Source organism: Sarcophilus harrisii, chromosome 6 (assembly GCF_902635505.1).
Source record: "Sarcophilus harrisii chromosome 6, mSarHar1.11, whole genome shotgun sequence".
Classification (NCBI taxonomy): Eukaryota; Metazoa; Chordata; class Mammalia; order Dasyuromorphia; family Dasyuridae; genus Sarcophilus; species Sarcophilus harrisii.
Window position 1 is genome coordinate 217,549,805 of NC_045431.1, and position 24,577 is coordinate 217,574,381.

At 34.8% G+C, this 24,577-nt stretch overlaps 1 protein-coding gene across 1 annotated transcript in view; it reads right to left on the reverse strand.

Moving 5' to 3' along the window:
* The window catches only part of LOC100917109 (doublecortin domain-containing protein 1), a 73,601-nt gene that overhangs the window by 43,389 nt on the left and 5,635 nt on the right, over nt 1-24,577 (reverse strand). The window contains 6 exon segments of the mRNA XM_031943566.1: nt 9,097-9,181; nt 14,418-14,515; nt 14,518-14,564; nt 15,077-15,117; nt 15,119-15,202; nt 16,449-16,685. Of these exon segments, the coding sequence (XP_031799426.1) occupies nt 9,097-9,181; nt 14,418-14,515; nt 14,518-14,564; nt 15,077-15,117; nt 15,119-15,202; nt 16,449-16,685 (592 nt within the window).

Here is a 24,577-nt window from a genome sequence, read left to right on the forward strand (position 1 = left end):
CAGTTTCCAGTTTCTAGCCACTATGAAAAGGGCTGCCACAAACATTCATGCACATACAGGTCCCTTTCCCTTCTTTAGGATCTCTTTGGGATATAAGCCCAGTAGTAACACTGCTGGATCAAAGGGTATGCACAGTTTGATAACTTTTTGAGCATAGTTCCAAACTACTCTCCAGAATGATTGGATTCGTTCACAACTCCACCAACAATGCATCAATGTCCCAGTTTTCCCGCATCCCCTCCAACAATCATCATTATTTTTTCCTGTCATCTTAGCCAATCTGACAGGTGTGTAGTGGTATCTTAGAGTTGTCTTAATTTGCATTTCTCTGATTAATAATGACTTGGAGCATCTTTTCATATGACTAGAAATAGTTTCAATTTCTTCATCTGAGAATTGTCTGTTCATATCCTTTGACCATTTTTCAATTGGAGAATGGCTTGATTTTTTATAAATTAGAGTTAATTCTCTATATATTTTGGAAATGAGGCCTTTATCAGAACCTTTGACTGTAAAAATATTTTCCCAGTTTATTGCTTCCCTTCTAATCTTGTCTGCATTAGTTTTGTTTGTACAAAAACTTTTCAGTTTGGTATAATTGAAATTTTCTATTTTGTGATCAGTAATGATCTCTAGTTCTTCTTTGGTCATAAAGTCCTTCCCCTTCCACAGGTCTGAGAGGTAAACTATCCTGTGTTCCTCTAATTTATTAATAATTTCATTCTTTATGCCTAGGTCATGAACCCATTTTGACCTTATCTTGGTGTACGGTGTTAAGTGTGGCTCAATGCCTAGTTTCTGCCATATTAGTTTCCAATTTTCCCAGCAATTTTTATCAAACAGTAAGTTCTTATCCCAAAAGCTGGGGTCTTTGGGTTTGTCAAAGACTAGGTTGCTATATTTGAACAACAACAATTTAAAAACAATTTTTAAAAATCTGAGCTACATGTAATAACAGTGAGCTTGACCCAGGAGATGAGAGGAGAAAATGCAACTCCCTTCTGTCTTTATGGAGGTGAAGGGCAATTGGCAAGGAATCTTGAATTACTGTCTGAATGGTTGGATTGTTTCGATGGAATTGCTTTTCCCCTTTCTTTTTCTGTGTTATTCTTTGCTACAAGGGATTGCTACAAGGGACTGATATGTTTGCTAATGAGGGTAATGTAAGGATGAATGATATCAATGAAGATGTCCTCAAGAGAATAGCGAAATCCTGAGACTTCTCTTACAATTATTGCAATGATTTCCATCCTTTTGGCTTATTTTTTTTCAGTGAAGTCTCTATCTTTATGAAATGAAAGGGGGAAAGGGAAGTGCTTATGCCATTCCTTCTATGGAAAAAGCTGAGAAGCCTTCTTCCAGAAAGGCATAATGATGCACAATGACAGTAGCCAGCTTTTCAATGTGGACCAAATATTCTATAAATGGTTCTAGCCTGATAACTATGGGATGAAAAGATATTTGATTGGATGACAGCTGGAACTGGGGTACATTCAAAAGGTGTCAGTGGGTGGGGACCATTCTCTTACTCTACTTCCTGCCTAGCTGTAATTCATATGGAAGAGACAATTTTGTAAGGATCTCAAGTCTTACCCTTCTGAGACTGGTAGCCTGGACTTCTGAGCCTCTAGACTAGATGCCCTTTGATTGAAGAATGGCTGAACAAAACATGTCACATGAATGTAATGGAATATTAGTGCATCAGGTAGAATTATAAAGAAAGCAAATGCATGGGAGTATTTTTATGAGCCAATGAAAAGCAAATAGAAGTAGCAAAAGAATAAACACAATGACAACAATGTAAAAAAACAATTTTTAAAAATCTGAGCTACATACAATTACAGCGAGTTATTTCTTTGAGCTTGTTCTTTCCTGCTTTAGGTGAAGAAGACTGGAAATGGCTATGATCTTGACAGCTTTGAGACCTTAGGAGAGTGAACCACCAGTGTTTGGGAGCTGGAATCTAGACAGAATTTGCTTGAAGCCAGATGATAAAGACCAAAGTCTGGAGCAACCTCCTCAGCCTAGTCCAGTGACAGCAGAAATGCACATTCACCTATCCATCAGCCATGATATGTAGTAAATGCATTAAGTTTGAGCATATTAAGTGCTCACTGGATAATAGGCATTGTGTTGGATGTTGAAGACAGACTCTAGAAAAATGCTCTCTGCTTTCAGACCATTTACCATATTACAATAGGAGAAATAACCTGTATGTGTATACATAAGACACATAAGGAGTGGACAGATAGGTGATTGGATAGAGTGCTGAACCTAGAATCAGGAAGACACCTTCCTGAGTTCAAACTTAGAAGCTTTTAGAAGCTCAGTGACTCTGAGCAAGTCACTTCACACCGTTTACCTCAGTTTCCTCCTCTATAAAATGATCTAAAGAAGAAAATGACAAGAAAACTTAAAACAAGATCATGAAGAATCAAACTGAACAACCACAAAAGCAATATTTCCTGCAGGAGAAAGTACCTGAATGGTTGCTTGAAGGAAAACAGGGATTCCAAGAGGCAGAAGAGTAGAGGTACAGGGAGTATGAAGCTATTATGGCTGGATCAGAGGTTGCATGAAGGCCAATAAAGTGTGAAAAGACTGGAGAGGTAGAAAGATTGTGTTGTGAAGAACTTTAAATGACAGAAAGCTGTCACTGGGGGTACTGAGGAGGGGATGCATTCTAGGAAACTCATTCCGGCACTTAAATGGAAAAGGGATTGGGGGGGGGGGGGGGGGGAAACCAAGTCAGGGAAGCAAATTAGGAGGCTTTAAGTAAGAAATAATGAGTGCTTGAGCTATGGTGGTAGCTGTATGTGTGAGGAAGACATTGCAGAGACACAAATTACAAGAATTAACAATTGATTTGATGTGTGATGTGATGAAGTGAGAAGTTAAGTATGACCTAAGGCTGCATTCCTAGATTAAAAAGCCATCCAAAGTAAAAGGAGAGTTCAGAGGTTAGGGGTTGTTGTTGTTGAAGATTGTTCTTCGTTCTCCAAGGGGACCATGACATCAGAGAGGTGATGCTATGACATGCAAGTGAGTCGGATTTGTGTGTGGGAGGGCTTTACTTTGGAAGAAAAGCAATGCATTCTCCCTTGGACACAATGTGTTTTTCAGTGTAGGACTAAAGTTCAGGAGAGAGAAAATATGGTCAGATTCAAAGATCTGGAGTTCATCCACCTAGAGATGATCATTGAACCCATGAGAACAAATAAGTCATCAAATAAGAGAGCATAAAGATGTAGTGGGTTCATGTGTGATATAGTGTATGTTATTTTGCCCATGTGGGTTATACATATTCACACAGATCTGTCTAAATGTGATTTACAGGAAGGCAAGAATAGACTAGCGTCTCCTTCTACCCTTCTCCAATGGAGGCTTTGGTTATTGCCAGGCAGGGAAGCAGGAGTCTGGGACCAGAGGCTGGTCACTCTGCTCTCCTCAGAGAGAAGGGGTACCAGATTAGAATGCTATCTATTGCTCCCTTAAATATTGTTAGTCTAGGGGAAATAATGTTTAGGCTCAAGTTGAGCACCTAATCACTATCCTTTAATGGTGAAAAAGGTGTCCAAAGCTTTATATGCAAGGCTTTACTTCCTTCCCACCAATTGCCAGTTCTTCAATGAATGCCCATGGTGGACAGCAAATTAACAATCTATCCAAAAGCATAGCAATACCCCGAAGTATACACATGAGAATTCATGACAGCAAAACACAAAATAAATAAAGTCTCCCTTTAGGAACGATGTAACTCAACTCAATAGAGTCTTTGAATTTCCCTCTAAGGTGGGAAATTCCCCATTATCTCTTATAGTAAAGTAGTTATAGGAATGTGATCAAGGTGTGGTTCTTATATATGTTGGTTTCTTCCCAGGTTCTTTCTCTTCTTTTAGGGCCCTGAAAGGAGTCTACAACTACATGACCTCTCTTAAAGCATGAAGTCACAAGATCAAGATGTGTTTTCTCTCAAATTCTTGACAACTATATTCTTCCTATAGATATGGAGCATTGAGAGATCAATCCCCAACAAAAAGGAGACTCAAGCAAATGTACCTTGGAGCTAAAGTTTACACAGGAGAAAAAGAAGAGGGCCAAGGACAGAGACTTGATGTTCACTCATAGTTCATGAACGTGACACAGATGAAGAACCAGAAAAGGACAATGAGTGGCAAAGGTTGAATAGGGAAAGATAACGAAAAGAGAATAATGTCAGTAAAAAACCCCAAAAAAAACCCCACCACCACATAAAAATCCAAAGACATCATACCCAAGAGTTCTCAAGAAAATAGACAACAGTGTAAAATTCTACAGGAAGATCAAAATGGATGAAAATGGAGAAAAGACCATGAGAGTTGACAATTAACTGCTAACTTGGAGAGTGCAATTTCATTTTATGATGAGATCAGAAGCCAGTTTGGAGAAAGTTTTGTTTTGTTTTGTTTTGCTTTAATAAGAAAAGAGAAATATAAATTGTTTTTTCAAGGAGCTGAAAGAAGAGAGATAAAAGATGATAGCTATCCCCAGAGTTTCTTTACATATCTTCAGTTTATATTTTTAAAATATACTCTACCTATATCTAAAGAGCTGATTTTTCCCCTATCAAAAAATTACATAAATCACACACCTGTGATTTGCCATTTTTAATATATCCTGTCACTATGGAAAGGGCAAGGATGAAGGTGTCAAATCAATGAAATTATAAAAAAAAAAAAAAAATCAGTCTTTTTCCAAATCTATTCTCTTGCAATTGGGTAATACATTGAAAACACATTAATGTTGTTATGACTGTCAGATAGTTATAGATAATGGCATTAAGTATGAAAGAGCACATCATTTCTTTGGAGCATGATGAGTTTTTAAAATATAAATGTTCTGACAGTAAGAAAACATAATGTTATATTCAATTATGTCATCTGCCCCCAATACAATTGCTTCTGTGTTTAGTAAATAGATTAGATCCAGGTCACATTCCTGTGTTCAATGGAGTTTCTAGTTACTCCCTTTTCTTTAAATGCTTGAGCTCTTTGTTTCTGCATGTTCTTAAGTGTCATCCTTTATTGCCACAGGCACAATGGCTATATTTAACTAATAATGACAGTGGTTGTCATTAGATTTTAAACTCAATAACATTAGCTTGACATATTATTTGAAGTATGTCTTCAATTTAAATTTGATTAAAATTACAAACATCCTATCTTTTGTGTCAATCAAAGTGTTGTCACCCTTTCCCTGAACTTTTCTATGAACTCCTTTTAAATAACTTATGGCAGTCATGCTACTCCTTAAGTTTAAAAGTTAAGACTAGCCCTAGGACATGAAAAGATTTGTATACACCACTTCTCCAACAAAGCATCTAAAAGGGTCATTTAAAATAAACCAAATTCTGAGTCCAATTAAGGATTTCACCCAACAAAACTATAGAGGTGTGAATTAAAGCTAAGAGATGCTCCTATGGCAGGCAGCACCCTTGGTACCTGAAAACTCTAGTGAGGATATCAAGGTTGATTGCAGAAAATTAAAAGTATTTTTGAATACACAGTAAGTTCTGGAAAAAAATAATTATAATACTTCACAAATCAATAAGATTGTCAAGTAAGAGGTACAGGTATATATTTGAGGTTACTGGGAAGTCACTTGTAAAAATTGTTTCTCTTGCTTTCTTGGGCAAAGATCTTATTTGGCATTCAAAGCCGTTTATAACCTAACCTTTTCCCCCTTTCCAGTTTTTTTACATCTTGATCTAGACTTTATGATCATTGGATCATAAAGCTTCCTGGCTGCTCCACAAACAAGAAACTTCAGCTCTCAGTTTAATTTCAATGACTTCCCTCTACTGATTATTTCCTCTTATCTTGTATATTGTTTGCATTGTATATATGCATTTGCATGTTGTTTTCCCCAATTAGATTGTAAATTCCCTGGGACAGAGACTAATTTTTGCCTCTCTTTTTTTTTGTAATCCCCCTCACCAAACACTGTGCCTAGCATAAAGTAGGCATTTGATAAATATCAATTGATTGGTTGGTTTATTTTCCTTAACTGTATACATGACAGATTTTTGAGCTGGAAGTTCCAATGACCATCTTAGAAATTAGCTAATCTAGCACTTTATGTATTGCTGAAGATGAAGCTGTCTCACTATTCCTTCTCTGTCTCCATTGCTGATTCCTTTACATCACTTTGCTCCTCAAAGGCTTTCTCTTATGCTAACTTTATGTTGTCCTGATGAATGCATCCACTTCTGTGATTTCAGTGATCACCTCTATGGTGTTTGTTTTCAGACACCATAGTTCTTTTCAACAATGGTGTCTCACTAACACTTTGGCTTCATATTCATTCCTAAATGCCAATCAGATATCTTTACTTAAATGTTCCAATGTCACCTTACGCTCAACAAATCAACATGCTCAAATACAATTTTGTAATATTTCCAAAGACTTATCTGTGGAACCACTGTCATTTCTTGCTGTGAAACAGTTCAAATTTACTTTTTCTGCCTTTTTGTGCCATTATCTCACCTGTATATCCTTAATTTCATGCCAAGATCAAGATAACATCTTACCTCCAATCTCTCTAATCCATCATAGTAATGATATTACCAGACTATTGCACTATTCTTCTGCTCACAAATCTACACAAGATTCCTACCACTTACATCAGGCTTTCACCTCCTGTGCTTGCCTAGATTTTGAACCATCCCTAATCTGTTCCTAGCCAAATAATTTCTTTTACTCCTGTACATGAGTCCCAAATTAGACTCACTTTAGTTAGTCAAGTTTTTTTACTATCTTGCCCCTGCCACATGCACCATGCTCATCCATGGTTCTGAGAACCAGAGTCTTTATTTTCTGCTAGTTAGGCAAGTTCTATTCATAGAAGCATAGAACTTAAAGTTAGAAGGGCCTTAGCCATCACCTAGTTCAACCCATATCTAGAAATGTTCTCCACTATAAAATGCCTAAAAAGCAATCATCTCAAAGATCTGGAAGGAAAAAGAACCACCACTTCTTAAGGCAACCAGTTAAACTTATTTTTGTTTGTTGTTGTGCGGTCATGTCCAATCCTTCATAATTCCATTAGGGGTTTTGTTAGCAAAGATACTGGAATGACTTGTCATTTCCTTCTCCAGCTCATTTTACAGATGAGAAAACTAAGGAAAACAAGATTAATGACTTGCCCAGGGTCACACAGTTAGTAAGTGTCTGAGGTCAGATATGAACTTGGGAAAATGAGTCTTCCTGACTCCAGGCTTGGCCCTCTATCCACTGCCTGGAGGACACTTCAAATTGTTAAGAAGATTTTCCCCCTTCTAACAAGACTGAATATTTGCCTCTTTGCACTTTCCAATGACTACTCCTTATTCTGCCCTCTGGGGCCAAACAGAACAAGACTAATTACTCTTCAACATGACAACTTTTCAAATACCTGAAGACAATTCTCATACATTTCCCTCCCTCCCACCTCCAATCACCTCCAGGTCTTCTCTTCTCCAGGCTAAACATCTTCAATTCCTTCAACTCACCCTCATAAGGCACAGATTTAAGGCCCTTCACAATTCTGGTAGCCCTTCTATGAACTCTCTCTGCAGCTTAAATTCTGCATCCCCAAACTGAAAACAATACTCCAGGTGTTATTTGACTAAGGTAAATGCACAGTGCGCTGAATCATCTCCTGATTCCTGGAAGAGACATCTCTTAATGGAGGCCAAGAATGCATTAGTGTTTTTTCCCCATCCACATCAATCTGCTGATAAGTGTTGAGTTTTCAGCCCACTAAAACCCTTTTGGTTTGATTTTTTCTGGATGCTTTTTTTTTTCAGACAAATTCTGTCTAACCATGTACCTATGATGTTGGGTTTTTTGAACCCAAGTTTAGTTTTGTACTTCTTACAACTGAATTCATTCAAGATCTTTTTGAATCCTGATTTATTCTATAAGGTCTAGCTCAAATCCAATCATCTTTATGAAGCCTTTCCCAACTACCCTAGCCTATATACTTTTCATCATCTTAAGGACTCAAGGATAGAAGGGATTTCAGAGGCCATTTAGTCCAAATGATAACTGAGCAAAAAAAATCCCTCAACAACACACCAGACCTTTATCTTCTCTAAATCTTGTGGCTTTTACTTGATCTCTAATTATTTCACTTTCAGATTGGGATACCCAGCTAAACTTCAAGCTCAATTTAAAAAAAGGGAACTATATGTTGTTATGCTATATTCAGATTCCTCAAAATACGTAGCATATTTCTTTGCTCAATTATTGCTGTCACCATTGTTGTTGTGTGTCCATCGTTCTTGAAAAGATCTATGACATCAGGGAAGTGATGCCATGACAGGCAAGTGAATTGGATTTCAGTGAGGAAGAGCTGTGCAGAGTTACTAGCTGCATTTTTCTCCTCTGGAGCCATCTGGATTCAGTGGCAAGATAAAGATCAGGACGACTGGAAATCAATAGTTACTAACATAATGAAGTTCCTCCTGCAGGTCTGTCACTAAAATTTTACCATTAATTAACTTCTTTAAGTCATAGGAATATTGATTTGGAGCTATAAATATAAACTTAATGACATTAGAAGTAATTTTTGGAAACAAAGGACTAATGAAGTAAAATGGTTTTCCCTAAGTGTACACAATAAATAATAGGATAAGGATTTGAATTCAGGTCCATGGACTCTACAACCAGTGTTTACTCTGCTGCACCACACTATTTCTTGATGACTTTTTGATCTTTAAGAAATTTCTAATAAAACAGATAAAATCCTTGAACAGGTAATCTCTTAAGCTTCTCAGTGAAAATTTGTTAATCGATTCTTCCTCACTAAGATGGGTATGAAAAAGGATCTTCTGGAATGGGATAGTAAGGACAATGTTCTTTTACCACCTAATGCATTATTAGTATTCCAAAGCAAACACAATTGTATATTGGCAATGTTTTGTTGGGTTACAAATGTAGTAACAAAGACAAAACTTCCAGGTCATGGATATTTATATCTATCTTCTTTCCTTATGGAATTTAAATGAAAGAGTAGATATATTCAAATTCTACCAACGTATTTATTATTAACTTTCTATGAAACAGAAATTCTTACTTTTGGAATCATTCAGCTTAGTGAAAGATGAACTGGCCAGACAGACAGGCAGATCCACACATCCTATACGGACATCTGCATCCATCTGTATGTAATCAAGCAAACAATATGGGCACATGAAAGTCAGTGGTGTGTGAAGCTAGCCCCTCACGCTTTCAGCTGTCGAAATCAAGTAATGATTGCCCCATATATTTGAGTATGTAAACCTAGGATTAGGTGGCAAGAAGAGAGTGCTGGGCTTTGAAGTCAGGAAAACGGCTTCTGAATTTAAATCTGGCCTCAGACACTCACTAGCTGTATGACCCTAGGCAAGTCACATCACCCTGTTTACCTCAAGTTCCTCATTTGTAAAATGATCTGGAGAAGGAAATGGCAAACCACTCCAGTATCTTTGCTAAGACAACCCCAAATGGAGTTATGGAGAGTTGAATACTTGATTGAAAAATGACTCAACAACAACAAAAAGCTTCGGATCAGCTTTGGAAGGTCTGAGGACTTTGGGTAGAGACAATCCTGTGGAACTTTTTAAAAATTAACAATGAAGTGGTAGCCCACAATTTTGAATTTGTGCTTTAATCAAAACCATTTTGAAATCAACAAACCGGGCTAACATAACAAAATGAATAAATCTAGGTTCATTAAACTAATGCATTTTTTGAAAAACAAAGAATGACAGAACATTTCCTTTTGGTTGCAGATACCAGCAAATGTGTTAGGCTGCTATTTAGAATGTGTCTTGGAATTGAAACATTTCCAAATCATCAATAATTAAAATGATGAGAATCCATCATTTCACTGACACTTACTTCGGCAAGAAAAGATGCCCTATTTTAAACGTGCTCACACATATTCTTGTCAATCTCAAGCTGTCACAGCAAATTATTTCATTTTGTAGATCACATGGCATTTAGCAGAAAATCTCTAGGTTTAAATTTAGATCTCAGGTACATTATCAAGAAATCTTTTCATAGATTGCCCCCCCTCCATAGCTGCATCTTCACAATGCATTATATAAAAGATGTAAAATCTTATTCATAGTATTCAATTTCACTTCTGTTTAACAAAACTCATGACTGATATGAATCACTATAAATTATAACCTTGAATGTAAAATAGCAAAATGGGCTATAAGAAACAGTACAAATGCAAAACTCAATATTTTAATCACAATCACTGCTCCATACAGTGGAAATTCAGGTTAAGGTTATGAGTATGACGTTAGACCCAATCAATTTCTTCCTTGACCTTTTCCTAAAAATTTAATTTCTTTGAATACAGGAGCCAATTCTGATATTTTTAAGTCTATATTTCTTCCAGCCCTACCCACAACACTAACAACCAAAGCTTGGTGAAAAGCTGGTAGGACTTGAGAGTCAGATCATTTCATTCAATTTCTCATCAAAGGCAAAGAAATAAAGTCCAAACTTGTGAAATGATCTGCCCAAAATGTAACCATAGATAAGATACGGTATAGCTAAGATTTAAATCTAAGTCTTCTAATTCCAAATCAACTGTTTTTTCCCACTATCTTTCAAATCCTGTCTCAAATATCACTAGTTGTATGATTCTGTGTAAGTGACTTTATTTTTCTTAGTTTTGTTTTCCTTTCCTACAAAATGGGGACAATAATACTTGTACTACCTATCTCCCAGACTTGTCAATCGCCAACATTTATATAGCATTTACTATGCTAAACACTAGACTGTGATTATTTCAACTGAGCTTCACAACAACAAGCAGGTGTTATTATCATCTCCATTTTGCAATTGAAAAAGCTGAGGCAAACAGCAGTTGAGTTGTCCAGAGTCACACAGATAATAAATATCTGGGGCCATATTGGAATTCAAGTCCCACTGATTCCAGGGCCCTATCTACTACAAACTCCTAGTTCGTATAAGGAAATCAGTCATCAACTCTTTCTTGGGCACCTGCCAAGTCAGCACTTTGTAAACTTTATAAAATTATGCAAATAGAAGCTATTTTCTTAATGAATTGATTTCTATTGATCCTCAAGCATTTGGTGTGAGGAAATTTACTGAGTAAATATGTTCCTTGAGGAAACAAAAAAAAAAGGAATATATGAATAAAGACGAATTGTGGGACTACAAAATTGAAAACTTTCTAGATGCTTTAATTATTGATAATTCCTTAATAATAATTCCCTCTACAAACTCAGTAAACATTTAAAAATCACTACTGCAAGAATATTAAAAGAAAAAATGTATATTAAAAAGCAAGAAAAGATGCCTGTTTTCAGAAAATGAACTAATTCAATTAAACAAATATCCTATGAAGATATGATATTATAAAAATTTTAAACAGGCCCTGCCTTCAAGAAGCTTGCAGTCTAGTAAAGAAAAGCTGGGGGGAAGACTTCAGTGAAAAGAGCTGACATCAGAGTTGAACTCTGGAGGACATGACTGAAGACATAATGAGAAAATTGGATTACAATGAAGAAGCTGAGGAATTCTACATTGGTGGAATATAGAAATAATTAAAGAGGAATGAGATAAGACTATAGAGAAATGACTACTTCTAAAATATTTATTTAATCTATCCTAAGAATGTGACAGTAGCCCTATAAATTGAATTTCTATCCAAATCTTTTATGACAGTTTTGACTTTGATATAGATCTTAATAAGACCTTTAGTTAGGAGGATTTCTTTTCAGGTATACAATAAATCGATTACATAGCCAGAGCCCCTCGCCATCTGTGAAGATCCTGGGGGTGGGGAAGGGAAAGGCATAAGGGGGAATAATATAAAAATTAATATCACTTCAGACATATTTTTTTTCCATTAAGATTTCAAGTATAATTCATTAAAATTCTCCACTAATCAACTTTTACCTTTCTCATCCCAAGAATGGGAAAAAAATTTTTTTTTCATAAAAATCCAACGGTTAGAATAAATACTGCTATTTATTTTGCCTTCCCATGCAACAAGAAATGGTGAGCTTTCTTCTGAAAGCCCCCACAATTATATAATCTCTCATTCCTTGTGTTCACATGTTCATTTCTTATCTCCACCAGACTTACATTATTGAGGTATCCCCACACATTGCTGAGTATAATTGGCATAAGTGTTTAATTCTAGACACTAAATAAAGGCTCAACAAATACTGAAAGAAGTTAGATACTAAAATCTCAAGAGGGCTAAACGTTAAAAATCAGTCATCACCATCTTGAATAATGTTTTTTGGGATGGTTGTGCATTAAAGAATCATACACAGGGAGGAAAGGTACATCTAGGACCCTGTCTTTGCCAGCTGTTCCAAGGCACACTTCAGGATGTTCATTTCTTCAACTTCCAAAAAAGATTTCTTGCTCAGAAGTTCCCCAAAACTTCAAATGAATTTACATATGCACATTGACTTGTCCACAACCCATACTTAGAAAGGCAGTTGGATTTTGATGAGTAAGATAATACATATTTAGACAAGTTCTCAGTTTTCTGCGCAACAATAAATGTCCACATTTTGATTTTCTCAGGAGTTTAACTCACCATGAGTGATTTAAAAAAAAAAACTGACATTTATCCTAGTAAAAGTCTTCTTTAACGGACATGTGATGTGCTATTCTGTGTCCAAGCTCACCTACTATTTCTTTTCTCCAAAGACGAGGCACATCTGCCACCTGCTCTAGTCTGTGTCCCAGCAACAACTGTCGAGCAGCATAAAGATTGATTATCAGTCAAAAACCATTGCACAACACCAGATTTTGGTAGGTTAAGCTTGCTGATCCAGCAAGAGATGGTGTGAAATTTTCAGGAATGTGTGCCAACATTTTGGTGCTAAAAGAACAGCAGTGCATTTCACAGTGAAACACAGCCAACGACATGCAGACAAAGCAGAGAAGTTGTTGGGGTTTTTTTTGTTGTTGTTGTGCTGTTGTTCTGGACATGATTTTAAAAGGCAAAAAGAATTAAAGAGAAATTATTTCATAAAATTGAAAATCATCCCCACTGCCCAGTCATGTGCACAATAATGCTACTTGAAGCAAAAATATCCAGGAGATTTTCTTTAAAACTCTAGCTGTGAACAATTTTTAAATATCTATTCCAACACACCATCCATATATAAAAGGCAAGAATGCCTTATTAATCAAAGTAATTTAAGAACTTAATGAAGCAGTACATGAATATTTAAATCAAATTAAGGTCATGATGAAATAAAGCCCAAGTGTTTAACACTTGCAGATAGCTCAGAGAATGAGTAAACAAAGATGGCCATATTTTAAACTTCAAAGAATATATGATCAGCTATAATTCTATATTGTCCCACCAGTGATTCTTGTTAAATGTCATAGCAACAAGTTTCTCCAACGAAGTCAAACTGTCTTGAATTTTTTGTCAGAGAAAATAATTTGTTTTATACTCAAGGATGAAATCATACAATTTCCTGTATTTTTTTTTTCTGAACTTATATAATTTCCTATCCAGAGTATGTGTGCTCGTTAGCATTATAAAAGTGGGGGAAATTATCCCCTGTTTTTGAAAAGTTTTGAGATGAGCAAAGCAGCTTTTAATTCTGATAAGAAATTCCTGTGACATTTAAACCAGGTTACATAAAGTGCTTTGATAACAGACTGGGTATTCAAAATACTCTGAGAGCTTAAATATGAATAGTTATAATAATAATTATTATTATTATTAAGATGAGTTGGATTCTTTCTCACTGAACAGTTAGAAATTTGCACTTTTAATTTCAAAGGCCAAATATCAGAAATAAATGCTAATTTTTTTTTTTATTCAGTCCGCTAGATTCACTGAAAAGATAAGGTCAAAAGTAAAGTCAAGTTCAATATTTACGTCATGGAACATTCCATTAGGAAAACAATGTGTATATATCAATTGTAGGAGTGTCTCAGGCTACATCTCATAATTATGTTAATATGCTTTGAACAAAGGTTGACTGCATAAATGAATAAATGAAACTTGAAACTTTGAACTATTGTTTCTCCCCCCCCCCCAAAGAATACATCTAATGAATTGTGTCTGTTGGGTGTCACCGAAACTAAACAGTAAATTCAATAATCTCTGATTTAATTTATTATATTTTCACCATTTAACCTCCTGCAGGCTCCCTAATGTCTATTCAGATCTATATTAAATTAAGCACCAATGCTAATGAAGGGCAATAAACGTGGCTGTCAGTAGATTTTTCTTTCATTAAGCACATTATCCTCTTACTGAGCTGTAAATGAGTAAACATTAGTTTTGTTAAACCATGCAAAAAAGACAGGATGAAAATCATTTTTAATTGCACCCCTTAAGCAATTTGCTGGGTTTCTGGGTTGTTTTTACCTTTAATTTTTTTTGACTGGATCTAAAAAAGGTTCTTCAGTTGAAACAGAAACGTCGACATCGTGGGGTCTGTCTGCAGGATCTAGTGCTTCCGCACTGTCTGCCAAGAATGCTCATCAGCAGCCATGTTCCGTTTCAGCTTTGGAGTACCCTTCTCCAGAAGCGAAAAGGATAACCAGAGGTAAGGAAACATGTTTAGAATATTGGAAATTGACCCATAACTAACGGACAAAAATCTAAAGGCTCAAAAAAGAAGCCAACTTTTTGAGGTTAAGAAGGTAACCCATAACTGAGATGATGACCTTTGTCCAAAATGCCCAGTTAATTTTCTAAACTGGTTATTTGCAAGCGGGACAGTAATGGCTGAATTTCGGCATTAAAATAATTTTTAAATGATCATCTAATTTTATCACTAAAATATTTTGCATATTTCAGAACCTAATATCTATGATATTAATATATCATATATATTCTAAATTAAATAGGTTACTAAAGATGCTGAGAAAAAGAGAACTCTTGAAATATATAAAAAATATAAATAAATATGCATATAGTCACATATACAGATGTTCATCGAAATAATTTTATTACGGTAAATTTATTTTTTTTCATTTCTTGGATATCATAAGCTGTGTAGAGAGAATAAAGCGCAAGAAATTTTGGAAGATTAAATGCCAGGGTAATAGTAGGTACCACAACTTTGGCAAAGGCTACTCCAAGCTCCATTTTTGTAAACTGTTACCCTAATCATTTATGGGGACATTTAATTCTTTGGGGGCATTTTAGATATGTCTTGGGCCAGCTATAATTTTGTAGACAAAAAGTTTATATCTTTAAAGAAAATGCATATAAATGTTCATGTTAATGAAAAGAAATTTTAAAATTTCATGTTTACTATCTTCATTTTTATAGAAACAAGAATAAAAGACTACTGACAATACAGTTAACTGATATTTGCTATTTTTATTAATAAGCCTCTCAGAAAAATGTCAAAATTTGTATAACTATTGTTTTAAAATATGTAATTTCCATATAATATGCAACATGTTAGATAATATATGTATACACAATATCTCACACCTATCTATATATCCTTATATATGCAGTCTTAAGTATTTTAAACTTTTTCATTTTATGATATGATTATTTAATGGTAAGGTTAAACATTTATTAACAAACAAAATCAAAATCTGACCATAAATCAAATGAATAATGAAATTGTTTATACTATAACTATCTGTACTAATTTTCATGTTAAACCATTTTGGGATGAGTAAATATTACATCAGGATAATACTTTAAAAGTGCTACTTTCTGAGCAAAAACTATAGTTTCAAAAAAAAAAAACCCAAACCCAGACCAAGATCTCAAACTTTTAACAACTAATTAAGACAAATCCATTTCTCCTGGAAACAAAAATATTGTAATAAAAAGTAAAATTGTCGATCAAATCAACACGATAAGTGTTACTATTTTGGAACCAAATCTGAATAAATTAAAATCATAAAGCACTTAAATATTCAAAGATCTTTAAAATAATTTAACAATTATTATTAAGACCAGTCAGTTTCTTTATTTCCCTTTTGCTAACATGTTGCTTGTTACAAAAAGTTCTTTTCATGAATTTTAATGTTAGTCTGTGATCATCTTCTATGTGAAATCATATATTATAGATACAGATGATTTTGAAATGAATTTATTTCAACTAAAATTTTGTCAACATATTGAATATTTAAAAAAATTTTACATGTAAATTTTCAATTCTATTAACTTTAAAAGCCAAGTTCACAAGATCATTTTTTATAATTGTCTTCATGCCTTAAATGCCCTTTTAAAACTTTTAAAAACCTCTCCATTGACATCTATTTCATACACTTTTAAAAATGTCATTACTAACCTATTATTTGTATATTTTACAGCCTACAAAATGGAGATGAGCTATATCTATATATTCTCTAAGTAGTCAATTGAATGATTACAAATTCTCAAAGAGAATAGAACTTCAACCACTGTAGTTAAAAGCAAGAAAAGAAGGACAGCTTTGATTACCTCAGCTGACCCCATGGAATACTGACAAGTCTGCTTCTCTTGGATGATGATATAAGACAGGAGTTGTTTGTACTATTTGATTTGTGGCTATACGAGTCTGATATTTCATCATGGCTATGATCTGATTTCGTTTGATGTTTGGAACAATCTTGAAGCCCTGACCCTCTTGATACCGTTGCCGATAGCAGACAGATGTTGGGGCCAAACTGAGGCTGGCTGCCTAGAGTTTTGCTTTTCTTTTATTATTGCTCATGGCTGAGAAGATATATATTGTCTGAAATAATAAATGTTTGGAAAATTAAATGAAATGATTTCTTCTTACTTATTGAAACTATTGTCATTGTTAACTCTGTAGTAGGTATTTATTTCAAAGTTATACAATTTTTAAAGCAACTCAAATTAATGAAGACATTTTTCTGCAGTTGAAATATGGGAAATAAAGAATTCTCTAGATTTGTTAATAATCAATAATTTATGATTATCTACTTTGTATCTACAGCTATTGCACAGTGGGAGGGAAAAAATAACATTCTGGTCTAAAGTAATTTAAAATTTAGGAAGATGATATTAACACTTATGAAAGATTAAGAGGAAAAATAAAACCTAAGCTGATCACATAGGAGAGGATTTAATTCAAATGAATTCACTTCAACCTCTGCAGATCTTGGGACAGAAGCAAAAGGGGGTAGGGAGGGAATAACATTACAGAAAGATCAGAAAGGAATATAGAAGTAACTGCCTGGACACTAGGGAATCTATGCAAGAAGCAGGTGGTTTGAGGGCATGGGCCTTCTAATCAAAAAACTACTAAACCATAACTGATGATACATTTTTCCTAAAGAATCAGAGGGTCATATCCACGTGGGGAAACTATCCCAAGATTAAAGAGCAAGTATTGTCCCAAAAGGAAAACAGAATAGAGTCTAAAACTTTGATCTAGAAAGTTTCATTTTAATTACTGGAAATTTTTGTAATTAAAGAACAGATTATTAAAATAGTTAGCAGATATTAGAAAAGGAAGCAGTGATTATAAGAAGCTAACATTTCAACAAGAATGATTCATGCCAGGCTAATTTTATTTCCTAATCCTGTCAAAGGATTACTAAAACTAGTATTTCAGAGGAATGTTATAGCTACAGTCTAGCTAGATTGTAGTGAAACATGAGATAAAGTATCTCATCCTAATCTTGTTAAGAAGCTGGTGATGTGGGCTATCCTATAAATATAATAATAAAAAAATTAGCTAAATATCTAAACTCAAAAAGTATTCATTAATAACTCATTATCAATTAGTTCTCCAATGATGCAGAGATCAGTGCTTAGTTTTAAGCTATTTAAGATTTTTCTCAATGATTTAGATAAATACATTGATGAATATAATAATGGCAGCTAAGTGGTGCAGTGTATAGACTTCTGGAACTGGAGTCAGGAAGATCTGAGTTCAAGTGTCACCTAAAATACTTACTAGTTATATAACCCTGGACAAGTCACTTTCCTCAACTGTAAAAGAAAAATAATAATAGAATCTCCTTTTAAGGACTTTGTAAAGAAGAAATGAAATAATATTTGTAAAGTGCTTAGCACATAGCAAACTCTATATAAATGCTAGCTAGAAGAAGAAACAAAGTTGCAAGCAATAACTAATATATTGTACAACAGAGTTGAGTCCAAAAAGATTTTGGAAGCGAGCGGGATGAATAGAATCTAAGAATATAAAATTCAATAGAAATTATTATCACCATTTTACAATTGAAAAAACCGAGGTAGAGTGGTTAAGTGACTTGTCCAGAGTCACCCAGTCAGTAATTGAGATTGGATTTGAATTCAAGGTTTCTGCTTTAATACTCTTTACTCTGTTTACTGTACTGTCTGAATTATTCCTACATTGTTACATAAATAGAATTGAGCCATTGAAATGAGAATCATTGTATTTTTTTTGTTTTGTAAGTTGTCATGAATGTACATATATGCATGTACAAATTGTTTGTATCAGTACATGTATACTTATACGTATACACAAGCATATATAATTATTTGTACACATATAATCGCATTTGAGGTACATGTATACATGCATATACACGTGTGTATTTCATAAGGAGGTTGTGTAAATGGAGGATTACATATTTTGCACACTGTTCACATGTCTATATGCTTTATGCATGGATGTTGTATATGTATATATATGGTTGCATATCTGTATATAACATATAATAAATATGTAAATGTGTATATGTAATCCAACCCTCCAGAGTCACCTTTCCAAAAGGATACTCATGTTCACAGCTTGTGAGTATGAATACATGTGATTACTACTGTCCTTTGGAATCTGGGGATAACTCCAAGGGGCTGTGTTACTTGTACTCTAAATCTACAAGCCCCCACTGATATATGTCCCCTTGATAATCAAGCAGACTTAGCTGGAAAAAGGCATTTAATAAGGTGATATAAGAAGCACACTTGTTATAATACATTCTCCCTAACAAAAGAGATGCAGTCCCCCTGTGTACACAAGGCTATAGGGAAAGTTGGTTCAAATTAACATATAAAGGTAATGAGTGTAATTTGATCTCAACCAATTACAAAATGCTTCCCATGAATATCAGCTGCTATTTATGCAATGTTCCAGAGTTTTACATATAACCCCTCATAGTCAACTTGTTCACAAGTTGTGATAAAGTTATGGAAAGATTCCTTAGTACTTGTTTTATTCTGTTGACTGATTGGCTTATTCTCGTCCTGTATCCCCCAGTTAAATATTTGCTATCCTCAGTAAGTTAAATGGAGTAATTTTGGCAAAGTCTAATTCCCAAGTCCTGTAGAGCTCTTTGGTGACTCGGGGAGGTCGAGACATTGTCCTTTCCCAGTGCCTTTCCTGGTGCTTTGTACATTAAAAAAAATCCATTAAAAGTCTGTGGGATGCAATACACAAACAACAGGGAAATTAATTCTTGCATACTTCTAGACACCAGGTTATACAATTTAACTAAGAGATATAAATTTAAAACATCCTTAAAAGGTCCTGCCTTGATACTTTAAAAAGGTCTCCTCCATCCTAAAAATAATAAGGAAAAGAAACAGAATAAAAAAGCAAGTTTCCCATCCCAGAAGTGTAGACTTGCCCCTCTTCTAGAACATATGAGCCCACATTGGGTGACTGGTAACCATTGGGATGATACAATTGGAGATCCATATAAAACATTTCCTCCCGTGTCCCATCATACACAGAAAACATCAAAGTATCTCCAGAGTTCTCTTTTCACATTTAAGGCAATCCTACTGGAGGTATAAGCAGGAAAAAAAATATTCTCTAGGAAGCTTTACTATAAAGTGCCCACCTATTCATGCAGAGGGCAATTCAATTATAGTTGCTAACTAATCTCTCTAGGACAAAATGGTTAACTTAAAAAGAACACAAACTTGGAAATAAAGAAAAAATCAATAGATATAGGGTTCCTCAAAAAGCATTGAGCATTTGAGATTGATGATTCAAGTTTTTAGAGCAGCAGCCAAAATATTATCCTATGGATTCTCTTCCTTAAGGACTATCCATCTAGATTCAAATCACAAATATTAAGATAAGGATTATAGGTCTTAAAAGAAAAAAAATGAACATTTTTAAGCAATCACGGTGTATTCTCAAGCAAGTCAAAAAGCATTTCTTAAGTACCTACTGTGTGCCAGACAGGAATAGAGAGAAAAGCAAAAACAATTCCTAGTCTCAAGAATCTTACAACTTAATGGACCCCAAATAACTACATATGAAACAGTCTTTTCTTTCTTTCTTTTATTTCCTTACTTTCTTTTTTTCTTCCTCCCTTTTCCCCTCTCCTCCCTTTTCCCCTTTCTCTTTCTCTATTTCTTCCTTCCTTCCTTCCTTTCTTTTTTCTTTGTTTCTTTCTTCCTTCCTTCCTTTTTTCCTTCCTTCCTTTCTTCCTTTCCTCCTTTCTTTCTTCCTTTTCCTTTCTTTCTTCCTCCCTTCCTTTTTCCCTCCCTCCCTCCTCTCCCTCTTTCCTTCCCTTCTTCCTTCCTTTCTTTCTTTTCTTTATTTCTTTCCTTCCTCCCTTTTCCCCTTCCTTTTCCTTCCTTCCTCCCTCCTTCCCTCTTCTTCTTCATCCCTCCCTCCCTCCCTTACTTTTTCTCTTTCCACCTATCTGTCCATTCATTCATCCATCCATTCTATCTATCTCTTTGCCAAGAAAACCCCAAATGAGGTCACAAAGAGTCAGACATGACTAAAATCCATATGTTTAATATGTAGGTAATTTTTTGTATATATATAAGTTTTTGAATTGTGCTAACTTTTTGTAAGTAAGCTTAATTCACCTCCAAAGAACTCACATTTAGATGCATTTTTTAAGATGATTAGATGTGAGTTGTTCTTTCAGTTTTGCTGACTTCTTACTTTTGTTCAAAAGAATTTTCTCATCAAAACAAATCAAAAACCACTGTGGCTTATGTGTGGCTTATGTGCCCTAGCATATTAATGCAAGCAAAACCACTATATAGACTACATCATACTCTTTTCTTCAGCATTTCAGCATTGAACTGTCTCACTCATTTTGATCAACAAATAGTTGTTGATAGGGAATACTGAAAAGCAGCATAGATTTAGGATGGCCGGTGTGAGAAGACAGAATTTTGCCATTTGGTGGCTGAATGATTACAATATGGAATTACTCAATAGCTGTCTAGTTATGCAACAAATGAGTCAAATGGAGAAGGGGACAACAGAGGCAGACAGTGCCTCTCCTTCCTTCATATGGGTATGTATATATATACATATATAAAATATATATTTATATGTTTTTAATTTGTATGTACATAAATATCTACATGTGTGTATATATGACAAATTGGAAATAATCTCAGAGGAAAGGCACTAGCATCAAAGTGAACTAAGAAAGGCTTCATGTGGAAGACAGGATATTAGCTGAGATTTGAAGGAAGCCAGAAATGCCTGGCAATTGAAGAAGAGAAAGGAGACAGTTCCAAGCATGGGAGATAGTTGGTAAAAATTCACCTAGCTGGGAGATGCAGTATTGTGTGTGAGGAGGAGCAGAGAGGCCAGTATCATTGGATTTGAGGGTAAATAGAGGGGAGGGAGTAAGGTGTAAGAAGACTGGAAAGTTAGAAAGGGCCCAGATTATAAAGAACTTTAGAGGCCAGAGAACTTTATACCCTGAAGGTAACAGGCACCACTTGAATTTACTGAACAGGAAAATAGCATGGTCAGACCTTCTCTTTAGGAATAGCAATTTGACAGGTGAGTGGAAGATAACTGGAATAGGGAGAGACTTGAGGCAAAGAGACCAATTAAAAGCCCATTTCAGTAAAACATCATGTGGTGATAAAGGCCTACAGCAGAGTGGTGTCAAAGAACAGAAAAGGGGACACAAGATAGATGTCATGAAGGTAGAATTGACAAGACCTAGCAACAAGTTATATATTGAGGCAATGGAGGAGGAGGAGTGGAGAGTAAGAGAAAGTGACAGAAGAACCATACCTAGGTTGCAAGCTCAGATCACTGGTTAGCTGATGGTGTCCTTGATGGAAAGATGGAAAGAAGAGAGTTTGGGTGAAAAGAGAATGAGTAAATTGAGGTTACTGACTTATCTTGAAAAGATATCAAGTATACAAAAATTATCTCATAAGAACCAGTGTTATTTGTAAGAAAACATACCTTGGTGTCTAAAAAAAATTCTAACCTGTCTCTGGGGAATCATTGAAAATGAAGATCCAAAAGCACAATAATCCCTGGTAGAGTATCTCTACAGTGGGGTCTTGCAAATGTAAAGGGGCAAAATATTAACCTGGAGAAGTTCTCACAACGCAAGCAGGCCCCTGGGGACATTCCCCTGAATAAGTAAGCCCAATGACAGTGCAGAATCCCCAGAAGAATGTTGGCTATTACTAATAATAGCATTAATAATAAGAATTATTATCCTTTTTCATTAAGATTTATGTAGTACTTTTAGGTTTGCAAAGGGTTTTCCATGTGTTATCACATTTAAGATTTACAGCCCTGTGAGAAAGGTACTATTATTATAATATGCTTTTTATAGACAAGAAAATTGAGCCTGAAAGGTTAAGTAATTTGTCCAGGTTCATCTAAATAGTTAATGGTTGCTTCCATAATGACCATTGTATAGGCTACACCATCTAGCTCCCTGTGTGTCACCAACTCCCTTGTTACTCACCTAGAGAGTAACTCTGACAACTATGTTTGTAATCGCCCATGTTATCCTTCCCAGGGATAATTAGCCAGACTTCATTAGCTTTTAGCAAAGAACATTTACTAAAATGGTACTGTTAGATCATTTGGACTTATGACTTCAACTTTGGGAAAGAAAGATTTTCTTTTGGGTAGAGGTCCCTGAAGCTAGAGAATTACTCTGAGAAATCAAAATGTAAAGGAATTGTCACCTTAATCATGTCTTAATCATTGTAGAGATTTAATTTTTAAAAATTCCCTCAGTCTAGCTAGCTTATGATTTTCTGCACTTCTATATCAGGCCTTAGCTGCCTTTTCACTCTCTGCCTCTGTTGTCCCCTTCTCCATTTGACTCATTTGTTGCATAATTAGACAACTATTGAGTAACTCCATATTGTAATCATTCAGCCATCAAATGGCAAAATTCTGTCTTCTCATACCGGCCATCCTAAATCTATGCTGCTTTTCAGTATTCCCTATCAACAACTATTTGTTGATCAAAATGAGTAAGACAGTTCAATGCTGAAATGCTGAAGAAAAGACGTATGATGTAGTCTATATAGTGGTTTTGCTTGCATTTATATGATAGGGTACATAAGCCACAGTGGTTTTTGATTTGTTTTGATGAGAAAATTCTTTTGAACTAAAGTAGAAAGTCAGCAAAACTGAAAGAACAACTCGCATCTAATCAGCTTAAAAAATGCATCTAAAATGTGAGTTTTTGGAGGTGAACTAAGCTTGCTTACAAAGAGCTAGCACAATTCAAAAATTTACAAAACAAAACACTTTTTTCTTGAAGTACCCTATAAAATTGCTTTTTGGATCTCCAAACAAAAAAGCCCCATCCTATTGGAGGGACTTTAGTAAAGCCATGTGTTATTGAAATGGTCCATAGAGTTTGAAAAAAAAAAGCTGTTAAGTGATTCAAAAAGATATAGTCCATTCTGAAAGTTGGTTTTTTTAAAAAAAATTTTAATTCTCCATTTTCTTTCATTCTCCATTTTCATTCTCCATTTTCTTTCAGAATGCAACTGGGGGAAACATTAGACATTTCTCAATGAAGCTTACTCCTTGTTTTTGCTTGCAATATGCTGGATGACGTCAAAGCTTTCTCATTTGTGAATTCCTTTTGGAAATGACAAAGGCCAATGGTGTTTTAGAAATAGTAAAGATATATGTTGTTGTTCTTGTTACCAAATGAATTGGAAAAAAAGCTTAATAATTTTTGCACAGATGGAGCTCCTGCAATGCTTGGTTTTGATTCTTTAATGAAAAAGAAAGCACTTCATATCATCCTCAGTCATTGCCCTTTACGTAGATGTACACTGGCAACAAAGCCTTTTCCAACAATCCTGAAAAAAAATTGTCACTACCTATAAAAAAACAATTTTACCAGAAGCTTATCTAAGAATCACATTTTAAAAATATTTTGTCAAGAAATGGAAGTGGGTCATGAAGCACTTTTCTACCATATAAAAGTTGTTGACTTTCAGTAGGACAACACCTGAAGTGCTTGTTTAAACCAAGGGCAGAAATTTTACTTTTTCTGAAGGAAGGATAAAACATTCTCTTGGAATATTTTGAAAATTTTTTTAACCATATGAAGGAATTAAATGTTTCAGTTCAAGGTCCTGGAGTCATTATAAGTGCGATTAGGAAATTGAACATTTTCTTGACTAAGCTGATGGTATGGAAGAAAAGAGTATATATTGACACCTTTAAAAACTTTCAAATGATGGGGGGAGTGTTTTACCAAGATGGAGTTAGTATATACAATTTTCTTTCAATTTCCTTAAAAGAAAATAAATCTGAATACCGGGAAGCATTTCATGATTATTTCTAACTTGTTGGGATTAAAACTGAATCAAGGATTTGCAATCATTTTTTTCCTGGCACAAACTGTATCTAAGATGT